This window comes from Thermobia domestica, chromosome 2 (genome assembly GCF_964235325.1).
Source record: "Thermobia domestica chromosome 2, izTheDome1.hap1.1, whole genome shotgun sequence".
Lineage (NCBI taxonomy): Eukaryota > Metazoa > Arthropoda > Insecta > Zygentoma > Lepismatidae > Thermobia > Thermobia domestica.
The window spans coordinates 58,210,713-58,223,292 of record NC_137455.1 but is presented as its reverse complement, the minus strand read 5'-3'; the positions used below and the strand labels follow the sequence as shown (position 1 = coordinate 58,223,292).

The 12,580-nt window shown below is 37.7% G+C and overlaps 1 protein-coding gene across 2 annotated transcripts in view; it reads left to right on the top strand.

Moving 5' to 3' along the window:
• Nucleotides 1-12,580, top strand: part of LOC145679683 (sodium-coupled monocarboxylate transporter 1-like) — a 100,923-nt gene that overhangs the window by 18,447 nt on the left and 69,896 nt on the right. For both annotated transcript variants that reach the window (XM_081750258.1, XM_081750257.1), the window contains exon 2: nucleotides 1,658-1,817. In XM_081750258.1, the coding sequence (XP_081606384.1) occupies nucleotides 1,658-1,817 (160 nt within the window). The remainder of the gene's footprint in view (nucleotides 1-1,657; nucleotides 1,818-12,580) is intronic.

Here is a 12,580-nt window from a genome sequence, read left to right as displayed (position 1 = left end):
ACCAATGACAGTAGCCCACGTGTAATGAAACGTATGCTCAAACAGAAAACTTGCTGGGTACCCGGATAGGAAAGAAACGTTTGCATTCCAGGGCAGAATGTACTCTAATTTTCCATTCGGATTCTAGAGGCAATATGGTACGAGAGAGTAAGTGAAATACGGTGTATAATAATGCTGAGCGGATTACGATGTACTTACTGGCTTCTGAAGCTAAGAGCCATTAATAGGGGATACCTTGCATCAGTCTGTAAGTTGACATTATTGTGTGCTGAGCGATACAAAACGAGCTCTGCGGGGCTTCTAACCCCTTTCGCACGCTGACGCTTAATCAGCTATACTTAACGTAACGTACGTAAATTACTTTTTTTTTATCAATAAAGTTGTTTGTGCAAAGTGAACTAATTACCACGCGATATTATGTCATGACGGGATGGTGCAACTTTGATGTAAATTTAACTACATCCACGGATTTACTAATGTAGTTACGGCTTGAGCCGCTAGGTGCCATTAGTATGGAACATCTTGCATCAATCTGCAACTTGGTATTATTCTGTGCTGAGTGATTCGTTCGTAGTGTTGATTTGTATATAATGCAGCGGCAAGAGTCCGACGATTTTTGATTGATCGTTGAGATGGCGGCCCACAAAGATCAAAGAACCGAGTGAATTGAAGAGTGAACTGCACAATGATCGAAATTTTCTCAAACGAATTGTAATTAGGAATGAGTTCTGTTGCTATGGATACGATCCTGAATCAGAACAAGCATCCAGCCTAGAAAACTTCAAAATTATCACGTCCCAAAAAAGCGGGCCAAGTTCGATCCAATGTGAAAACAATGTTGATTTTTTTTTATGTGAATGTGGTTGTCCACAAAAAATTTATTCTTCAAGAACAAACAGTGAACCAGCAACTTTACTTGGATGTTTTGAAAAGATTGCGTGAAAGTATGCGACGAAAACGTCCACAAGAAACAAAATTTAACACAGATCCTTTGATCCTTGTGGTACACCATCTCAAAAATCAATCAAAAATAACCGGACTCTTGCCGCAGCACCATAGACAATGCAACAATATGAACGAACTGCTCAGCACAGAATAATACCAAGTTACAGATTGATGCAAGATATTCCATACTAATGGCACCTAGCGGCACAAGCCGTAACTACATTGGTAATCCGCAGGTGTAGTTAAATTTATATCAAAGTTGCACCATCCCATCGTGATATGTCACGTGGTAATTAGTACAGTTTGCACAAACAACTTTATTGATTAAAAAAAGTTATTTACGTACTTACTAAATATAGCTGATTAAGTGTCAGCGAGCGAAAGGAGTTAGAAGCCCTGCAGAGCTCGTTTTGTTCCACTTTTGCCTCATGATAATACCACGTGACATTACGTCACGCTCGGGTGGTGCAACTTCGATATAGATCTAACCTCACCCGTAATTATGTTTCTAGTTTTTTTTTTTTTTTTTTTGGTACCCTCGTATTTCATTTTCAGTCAAAATATCATTCATGACGCACATAGGTGCGTAGTAATCATTTGATGTCGTTTACGTTTTATATCGATTATAATGAATTTTTAAAGTCTTGTTGAAAGTGAAGATTTTACTTAAACAAAATTTTACCTTATTTTATTTATATTTATTTATTTTTAGATTTGTATCTGGAGTAACAGCAGTGTGCTTACCTGTCCATGTCTATTACTATGATTTCCATTATTGGATCAACGCTATTGTAATATTTTTCGTCGTTGGACTTGCAATACATCTCTACTTACCTGTGTTTTCTTGTCTGCAGTGTGTATCAGTTAATGAAGTAAGTATGGAAGGATACAAATAAAGTTGCATAAATATACGAGGCGCATCCAGAAAGTAAGTTTCCTAAAGGCCTTGAACAGAAACAAAACACCATTGAATGGAGCCAAATACAGGATGTGTTTAGCTATTTTTCAATATATTCTCTACCGGATTTCATACATTTATCATACCGTGGGACCCATTTGTCTATAACTGCGTCATAGAAAACGGCAGCCTGAGATTGGAACCACTGTTTGACAACCTCCTCCGCCTCTCCGTCATTCTGAAAATGCCTCATCATGGTATCGTTGCAAAAATGTCAAAGCTGACCCCATGCGCCTTGCTTTGTGTTCTGGAGTCAGTTGCTTCGGCACACACCTGACATACTTCTTGAACAACAGGCGCTCCGCGACTATGGTGTGCAATAAGGAGCGGGAAATCTACAGGAATTGTCGCTGAGTTCTGTTATCGTGAAGCGACTATACTGCATGATGCATTCCCGAACATTGTCCACACGGTTGGCCTCCCACTGCGCTCCTCATCCTGCATCATTTTGGCGTCCTGCTGCAAATTGTCTATGCCAGCAACGCACTGTCTGCTTTCTCATGCTGTTAGACCCATAGACCTGGCACAACTAACGATTGATTTCAATCGGCGCTATGCCCTGTGCATTCAAAACCTTTATCACTTGTCACATTTCACACGCGACTGAAGCTGGAATGGAACGTCCATCTTCAACCACTGCCACGATGCTACTGACTAGGGATGTACTGGAACCTGAACCCACAAAGTGAGGGTGATGTACATATTTCCTAAAAGTCTGGGTCAAGGTAAGATCAAAACCGGTTACCAAAATTGGGGAGGTCTCATGCATTTTGCTTGAGGGCAGCACATTACTCATTTTTATCAATATTTTTAAGCCTTTGTACGAAGTCTGTTGCGACCCCGAAAAATCAGAAACGGTGAGACAGATATGAAAACACAAAAACATGTCTTTCATCATTTCAAAAGTACTACGTATCAAAGTAAAATAAATTGTTCCAGGGTCCCAGACTGGGTCCAACTCAAAATTTTTAAATGGAAATGGGGAGCAACTTGCATGCCGTGTGAAAGTTGGTGTTAAATGCAAGAAGATAAATCAAGTCTCGACTCTTTACGATAAGCCTGTGCAAAATAGCGGAGGGTCAAAATATTAACACAATCTTCATTGCAAACTCTATGGCCACTCGTATGATTCTGAAACGGTGGGATAGGTGTAAAAACAAAAAACACGGATATGTTATTATTTCAAAAGTATAAAGATTCGAATTAAAATAACAAAATGTTTCAGATTCCCTCGCAGGGTCCCAGACGGGGTCCAACTCAAGATGTTGAAACGGAAAGGGGTTCAAGTTGAGTATCGTATGAAAGCTGATGTTAAGAGAAAGATGAAACAAGTCTCGACTCTTGATGATAAGCCTATGCAAAATGGCGGTGAGTCAAAATGTCAACATAGGGGTCATTGAAAAGTCTATGCCCACTACTATTAATCTGAAACTGTGAGACAGGTGTTAAAAAATGGAATGTTTTAACACGATTGTGTTATTTTGACCCACCGCCATTTTGCACAGGCTTATCGTAGAGTCGAGACTTGATTTATCTTCTTACATTTAACATTAGCTTGCATACTATATGCAAGTAGACCCCCATTTCCATTTTAAAATTTTGAGTTGGACCCCGTCTGGGACCCTGTGGGGGACCCTGGGACAATTTATTTTACTTTGATACGTTGTACTTTTGAAATGATGAAAGAAATTTTTTTCTGTTTTCATATCTGACTCGCCATTTCAGATTTTTTGGAGTTGCAACGGACTTTATAGACAGGCTTAAAGATCTTAATAAAAATGAGTAAAGTGCTGCCCCCAAGCGGAATGCATGAGACATCCCCAACTTTGGTAACCAGTTTTGATCTTACCTTGACCCAAGCTCTCAGGAAATATATACATCACCCCCACTTTGTGGGTTCATGTTCAACTACATCCCGGGTAAGAGCACTGAGGGACATTCTGCTGGCGCGTGCGCCATGCTAGGACCTTACTCTCTCACGTATCGCTTCGCGCAACATACAATTTCCTAGCTATGGGACCTGTGGGAAAGTTACTTTCTGGATGCGCCTTGTAATAGTCTTAACATCTCTATATACAACACGAACTACGTTGCATGTGAAATTTGGAAGATTGGGTGAATCATCAACTTGCAAGTGCTTGCACGGTTTAACACACATACCTGTACTCTGGTTCGGGCCATATTTAACATATTGCTGCTCGTTCAACATCAGAAAATACTTGTGTCGAAAATTTGAGAGAGTGAAGTGAATAATCAATATTTAAGTGGATTAATAAGCGTTGAAAATTGTGGATAACTCAAAACTTAGTTAACAATAGAAAGGTTTCGAAATTACGATAGAAGACGGTTCAAGAAGAGAAGTACTTAATGATTATATGAGTCATAACTGAAATGCTGATTACTACCCTCTAGCCAGATTCTTATTACACGTAGGGGTAAAAGTGGATCTGAAAAGGTAGGGGAATGGTAGGTAGCGGCATGACGTCACGCCCTCCCCCTGCCTATCTTTGCCCGTTGTAATTTTTTATGAACTTGCAGGACGTGGTATGCATTTTTTTTTGGATGAGAGGGTACGGCGTCCCCCAGCGTTCCCCCTCACTTTTACCTCTGATTACACGGATATTTACAAATGTTAAAATCTCATGTCATAACCGTACACACATATATAATAAAATTCTGAAATTTCCAGGAATGTAAAAATACCCGTAATTGGTCCGAGAAAATTTACTGCTCAAAAAAAAAAAAAAAAAAAAAAAAAAAAAAACTTTACGTCTCGGTTCATATCCCAGGTTGGCCCATGCATAAATGCGACCCTGATACTACTACATTTTAAAGCTTTGATATTGAAAAGAGAATTTCTTAATACAGTAGAACTCCATTTATCCGAACTTTTAATTTTTTGGGATCGATATCAAGAAAATAAAGAGTTTCATTTCACAATATGAAACGACGATAGGCTTCCAACCTATGCGAATTCATTACTTGAACTTGAAGTACTACGACTATAACTGCTAATTGCAACAGAGGAATGAGATCAAAGAAAGAACCTGTTCCTTGGACGCTGAATCCATATCAAAGAATCATTACTTGCTGCTATCTTTTACTGCTTTTGCTCTAGTAAATTAACAGTTAAATTGGAAGTGATATCTGTCACATCTGGTTGCAATAAAAAAATAAAATCAGAGATGAAACATAATCTTGGTACTGAAACAATGTCAAAAAACGGTTGTCGCTAAGTACTTCTGTTTTAACCACTATATGATTAGCGTTGTAACTGAAAAATTGTAAGCTATATTTTCACCATTTCTGGTTTCAACAGCTAGGTAAAAATCGGGACAAAAGTAGCTAATTCTTAGGACACTGAATCTGCGTCAAACTTTTTTTTTTTTTTTTTTAAATATCCCTTACCGTTTTCCCTTCCTCTATGGAACCGTATTGAAAGCCACTTGTCGCTATCTATACCGTTTTTGTTTTATGGCGATCAACGTTAAAGCCAAAAACGGTTGATTTCTACCACTTCCGATTTGAATAGAGGGTTAACGGAGAAGGTGGGACACTGAATCAATTACAAAAAAAAAAAATCTTTTTCTGTTTTTATTCTATGGAGACCAATATTAAAACCGGAAGTACTAGTAAATTCCAACCACTTTCGGTTTGCGTAGAGTTTTGTGGGTGATGAGGTTATATCCTTTTAACACTCTGAATCGATTGCAAGAAAAATACTTCTCGCTTTCTATTACCATTTCTGTTATATAGCGATGAACGTTGAAACCGGAAATGGTTGATTTCTACTAGTTCTCGTTTGAATGGAGGGTTAACGAAGGAGATGGAATATATTCTTTGGAAGCTGAACTGCTTACAAAAACGCTTCTCAATATATCTTACCATTTTTGCTCTATAAAAATATTAGTAAACTCAAACAACTTCCGGTTCGCTACTGTTGCAGGTGGTGATGGTATTTTCTCTTGAAACACTGAACCGATTACCAAAAAAAAAAAAAAAAAAAAAAAAAAGCTTGTTCTTATCCATTACCGTTTGTGTTCTATTGGGATAAACATGGAAATAGAAAATGGTTGATTTCCAAGGGCGCCCATATTGTGGTTTCCAAAGGGGGAGGCAAGTATAGGTTCAATACATTTCAAATATAGGTTCAAATTTTGCTGTAACTAATGTAAAAATTCCGATTTCCTCTATGGGGGACGAGCGCCCCACCTTGCGTGCCTGATGGGCGACCTTGATTTCTAGCACTTTCGGTTTCGAAAGACGATTCACTTAGGACACGGAACCTTTTCTTAGGACATTGAATCTATATCTTTCCGGGCCGGTAGCCAGCCCAAAAATGTGAGGGGGAGGGGGGCTGAAGTTATTGGGGCCCGATCCAACCATATCATATTATAGTTCATTTGCAAGCCTACTATGAAAATTTTAGAGGGGACCAGCAAAAATTTAGGGGGGCCCGGCCCCCTACCCCCCTGAATACGGGCCTGTATCATTCACTGGAACTACTAGTAATCTTCAACTACTTCTGGTTTTGCAACAGACCGTTTGTCGTTATCTATTACAGTTTTTGTTCTACGGCGAAAAACGTTGATACCGGAAATGGATAATTTTAACAACTTGCGATTTGAATAACAGGTTAACAGGGGGGATGGAACCTATTTTTGGGGTGCTGAATCGATTGCGAAAAACAACTTCCCGATATGTCTTACCACTGTTGTTCTAATAACTTGTCGACAGACAGACGAACGAACATGGATGTTGTATAAGACTTCCGACACTTATGCAGATCTAGACATCTAAAATACATACAAACTGAATGTATACGTTCGTAAAAATATAATTTCCTTGAATGATAAGTCATGCTAATTCCTTACAATAAACGGACACGCTAATAGATGTCGCTATCTGCGCTATCACTTGCTTTACGTGGCACTAATTGATGTCACTAGCATGCACGTAATTTGCCGATTAGAACAATTCTCACGATTTGAAATGAAATGATTGAGTTTTACGCCCTACAGTTATGCAGGTTAGGCTAAAGGAGACAGTGATGAGAGATGAATGAAAATGGTGGAATTAAGAAAGTCGGAAAAAAACGGGAGAACTCCGAGGATTGCCTGGCAAATTTTTGTTTCTCAGTTGCCGACATTGATTTGTATTGTTGCTCTACCCAAACATTCCGATTGTCCCCTTAGTCTGAATATCTCCCATTTCTTCAGTCTGTGTCTAGCCATGGAGCAACGTGTGCTAATTGTGAATTTTTTTTTTTTTTAAATCAGAACGGAGAAAGTTATGCAGCAACTGGCAGGCGATTTCGCGCCGTTCTAGGGCGAAATGAGACACCGAATGAATCAACAGTTCGCAGACTTATGGAAAAAGTTAATTGAAACGGCTTCAATAGTGAAAGTTAAAAGTCCTGGGCGTCGTCGTAGTGGACGTTCTGAACAAAACATTGCAGTGGTTCGTGACAGTGTGGCTGTTAGTCAGGCAGTCATAGCAAATTTCACGAAAAGAGTTATTGCATGCCAGCGCAGTAGAGGAAGTCATATGCCCGACATCATTCACCATATCATAAATCGGAATGTGTGATGAACATATTTATGAATTTTGTTAGTGTGCTTTGAAAAACATAAAGTTCATAATTTGATGTAACAAAACCGACACGCTTTTTGAATAACCCCAGTGGCGGCGTAAGGGCGGGGCGAGCGGTGCCCCCGCCCCGGGCCCCACTTCTTGGGGGCCCCGAACAGTAGGTAAAAAATTACTAAAAACCTTGTTAGCATAAGCCTTACAAGGGCCGTCAAAGTTTATAATCCACACTTTCCGTAAAAGTAAACGCAATTAATTGTCAATCAATATTACACCAAATAATAGATCAAACAACAGAAATATCTGTCTGATTAAACTAATCAGTGCCGGGTTTCCGTATAAGCTAAAAACTATAGCTTAGGGCCTCATTCTCTTGGGGACCTGCAAAGAAATTTAAAGAAAAAACAGAATATAGATTAAAAATAAATAAAATAATGGTTTCATTATCTTGAGGAGGGAAACAAAGAAATTTTAAGGAAAAGACTGATTATCCGGGAAAAATAATAAACGTTTCACTCTCTTGGGGGCCTCAAAAAATTAGAGAAAAGCTGAATCTAGGTAAAAATAAAAAATAAAATAAAATAAAGGTTTCACTCACTTGAGGCCCCAAAAAATTTAAAGGAAAAAATGTATGTGGTTTAAAATATGAATAAAATAAAAATTTCACTCTGTTCAATAACTTCAGAGAAATTAAAAATAAGTAAAAAACTGAGTGTAGATTAAAATATAATAAATGAAAAGTCGAAGTATATTGTGTTGTTTACATTCTAGGATCCTATATGCAAGTAGTGGAGCCCCGTCTGCTAGCCTGCTTCTAAAATATCACTGTTTATTTATTTATTTATCAGTTCAAGGGAAGGGCACAAATAAGGGATCAACGTACTGTACATAATGCTTTATTAGGGTACTAGCATTCTGTTGCTAACTAAAAGCTCTTTGGTGCAGACGCTATAGTCGCTCATTCAGTTCTTTCCTTCTCTTTTTTTCTTTTGTCCTTTACAAGTCGAATTTTTAGCGAGCGAAACCCTTTTGCTTAGATGATTTCCCCTTTTTTGCTCTTGATTTTGGCGTATGAATTTATACTTCAGCCCACAAATTTAGAGCGAAGAAAATGTTCAATAAGAAAACAAGTGTTCAAATATTCAAAAGAATGTCTTACTTCTGGGTATATTTAGATGGAAATAAAATAGAACTATTTTTTTACTTTGCCAACTTTGTACAGCAGCTATATGATGAGAGCGAGGAAAGGCTAAAAGTATCTTGCTCGGATTTGGCCTTGTTCAACCCGAATGACTTGGATGGCGTAGAATTATTTCAGGATTGTAAGGATATAATCCGTTCACTAAGGTATGCTCAGAAAGATAAAACCAACTTGACTTTTCCCCACAAGGCATACTGAAATATGTATCTTCAATGGGACTTGAAGCTTACAAAAGTTTGGCAACCGCTCTTCAGATTTTGATAACACTGCACGTATCTGTTGCATCATGTGAAAGGCCTTTCAGCAAACTGAAGCTGATAAAAGCATACTTGCACTTCACAATGAGTCAAAAAAGACTCACGAATCTGGCCATTCTTTCTATCGAAAATGAAATAGCATCTACTTTGGATTTTGATAATATAGTTGAGACTTTTGCAGCTACCAAAGGAAGGTAGCATTCTGAATGCTGGTGGAGCACAGGCTAATAAGTTAGCGAAACTATCGTCGAAAATAGTTTCATATATCAACTTTACTCAATAAAAATACAAATCTACTCAAAGAATAAAAAGCAGTAAATATCTGTCATTTGCTTGTTGATGGTTGGTAATGGAAAGTAAGATGATACCACCCGTAGTAAAATTCTGTGCTCACATATTTAATCTATGGTATATCTCCAGTTATTCAATATATTCAGGATTTTTTGTTATATTCTAATAATAAGGGGTAATGGAAAGAGTCGTAAATGACAGAACATAAATATGACTGAATTATTAAATACAAAATAATGTAATCATAAGACAATTGTGAAATCTGGAAACAATTGTAAAAAAAAAAAAAGATAATCAGGAGAGAAACGTTCTAGTGCTTAACTATTCAGTGATATTTCGGAAAAAGCAGTGGGTTTAAATAGATCGTATATTATCACTAGAGAGAAACCTAATAAAAGAGAAATGAAGACGACACACAAAAGAGGAATTATTCTAGCCATTATTTATTGATAGTTCGATTTAAAAAGAAGTGTTTAAGTATCGTGTATGATCGCTGGAAAGAAACAATGTTAAAGTGAATGGGGCTAATTGTAGGAGAAAACTCTAATCAAATAAAACCCATGTAGCGTAAACTCAGACAGGTGAGAAACCATGAAACACTTAACCATATGAGAAACTGCACAGGAGAAACACCAAAGGCCAGAACCGAACAAAGAAGTTCTAGAAAACTTAGAGCTTATATTTAAAAATCGCATCAGTTATATTATTATTTGGATTTTTTTCAATATCAGCTCATTGTTATATTTTGTACGTAAATTTGACTCTAAAGTATTAATAGGAGCATACTTTCACTATTCCATCCCATGTCGTAAACGTCGCCAACACGTAGTGGCCCACTTGCCGGTAAATGTCGGTCGTCCCTATAGCAACGCGTCGAAGGACTAGTGTGCCACTGGCGGCAGGGTTTCGTCGAGTCGAAAGAGATATCTAGAGTCGGGGTATTGAAGTTACCACCGCATAGCAGCAAGGACTTCATTTTAGTCCGTGCTTCTTCGATTTGTCGCGGAGAAGAGCGAAGAAACTAACACGAACTATCGCCAGTCATGTGTAAGCGGTTATTATTATATATTAATTTTTCGTGACGAATTGTTCCTAAAGTGAGCTACGGGGGTCAAGAATAACCCCAGTCTCTACATCATGAAGTGAAAAACCTTGAGATGAGTGCGTGTAATTGTATGAATTTCGATGACAACTGTAGCCGATCATTTCAAAGTGAATATGGGAGAAGCATGAAATAAAGTAAATAGACGCGCATTATTTTGTTATAAAATTACATGGCGAATGGACTTTATCTGATTTCGAACGGTTATCGTCGAATATACATGATTGCAGGAGCACTCTGATTAGCTAAATTAAAAATACCTCAAGGATTTATGCTTCTACAAGCGACTTTTTCATCATCACCTCCGTGGCCAAGTCGGAAGAGCACGCGCCTAGCAACCCAAAGGTTGGTAGTTCGCTCCCATCCCGGGGCATGTTTTTAAAACTTTTCAAAAGTGTTTTTCAGACTCTCCTTAATGTAAACAAATTACGCATATAGGCGATTTAACATATTTTGGGGAATACTTTTGTTGTTCATTGGCGTTTCGTCTCGTCTCTGACGCTGGTGGTATAATTTTCAAAACGGAAGTGAGGCCACTGTGGATCGTCGCTGCGGGGCCACCAATTTTTGGCGAGATATCTCTAGTTGCCCATCGGTGGTGTACCGACGCTTACCATGGGGCATCTAATTACAGTACGCGTTTAAATTACGATAGTATAACTTAGATGTATGATAAATTCTGGATTCTTTGTTATTATGTTTTGTTTGTTGTTAAGATTATTATTTTTGTCGTGGGTTACAGTTCCGTTACACTTGTATCCCTAATCCTTTTTCTATCATGTCCCTTGTTCAAAAATGAATAAAAAAAGAAAAAAAATATGCAATAACAGCCCTGGTTCTGTTTTATTTTTAGATACCAGTCTGAAGGTTCTAAGCATTAAAAAAAAATAGATATGGGTGCTGAATGTCACCCCTATTTATTTCATATATCCCAGATTAAGATGGTTTAAACACATCACCAACATGAAAAGGGGAGGAGGAGTAAACAGAAAGAATGGTTATGCAAATGAATGCAATTGTTAAATCATGATTGTTCGAGAAGGGGCCCCATCTACTTCACTGGCCCCGGGCCCCAGTTTGCCTTACGCCGCCACTGAATAACCCTATAGGCTATATAGCGGCTATATATCATCCTGCTGCGTCATAACGGAAAGACTGGCAAGTGCTTATTATGTGCCATGTCTTGATCTTAATATTTGTGTATTTCTACAGTAATATATTGTGATGATTTCATTACAATTTAAACTGTATTGTTTCAATTTAATTATTTGAAAATGGATAGATATTGTTGATCCTAAATATGAATGTGCTTTTTGCTATTTATTATTAGTACAAAGGCCGTAACCATAGATATTTAGGTTTTAAACATTAATATTTAAAAGGTCTACTAAAAAAAATAGTAGTGAGAGAGGGAGCTATGCCATTTCGACATGAAACGGAAACAAATTCAGTTTTCTAAAGCATCCTGCTGTGTCATAATTTGTATAATAAACGGTCAACTTCTCACATCTGAACTTATTACCTGGTAAATTGTGCAAAAGGCATATGAGTTTCAATGTAAACAGCGTTTATTATGAACTACATGGTACAATGTTTGTAGTACACCTATGTGGAAAAATCAATATAGTACATCAAAGAGTTTTAGCATGACTTAGATACTTTCATCTGAGTGAAAATAATGATCGCAGGTTTACTTATGAACTACAGAAAGACTGCATATCTTCTGGAGTATCTTCAGTGTCTATTGTTTCTATTATGCATTCTTAGTGTTTGGCAAAGACCATGAAAACTGGACGAGTATAAGGCATTATTGCCATTTTTTAACTCCAGGGCTGATATGTATCGCCCGTGTGAATAGAGAAGTGATATTTCTTCAAGAAGTGTAATCACATCAGGATAATGAATCACGAGATCTCTTCTGGTTTTGGAGCAACGAAATAACATCTTCTTGAAGAGTTCTATGTCAAATTCAAAATAGGTGTACAGTAGAACCCCTCTAATCCGTCATCTTTGGGACTGGAGGTATAGTTGGAACGCAAAAAAGTCAGATTATCAGAAAATACAGAAAAATACGGATTTATAGTAAAATAAACTATCTCTGAACTCAAAAATGAGTATATAGAAGAAAACTGTCGTAAAACCAATGAACAATAAGCATTAAAAGCTGCACATTACGCAAAAAACACGCACAACGAAATGAACAATACAAGAGATAACGGGGCACTAAAGCGGACAAG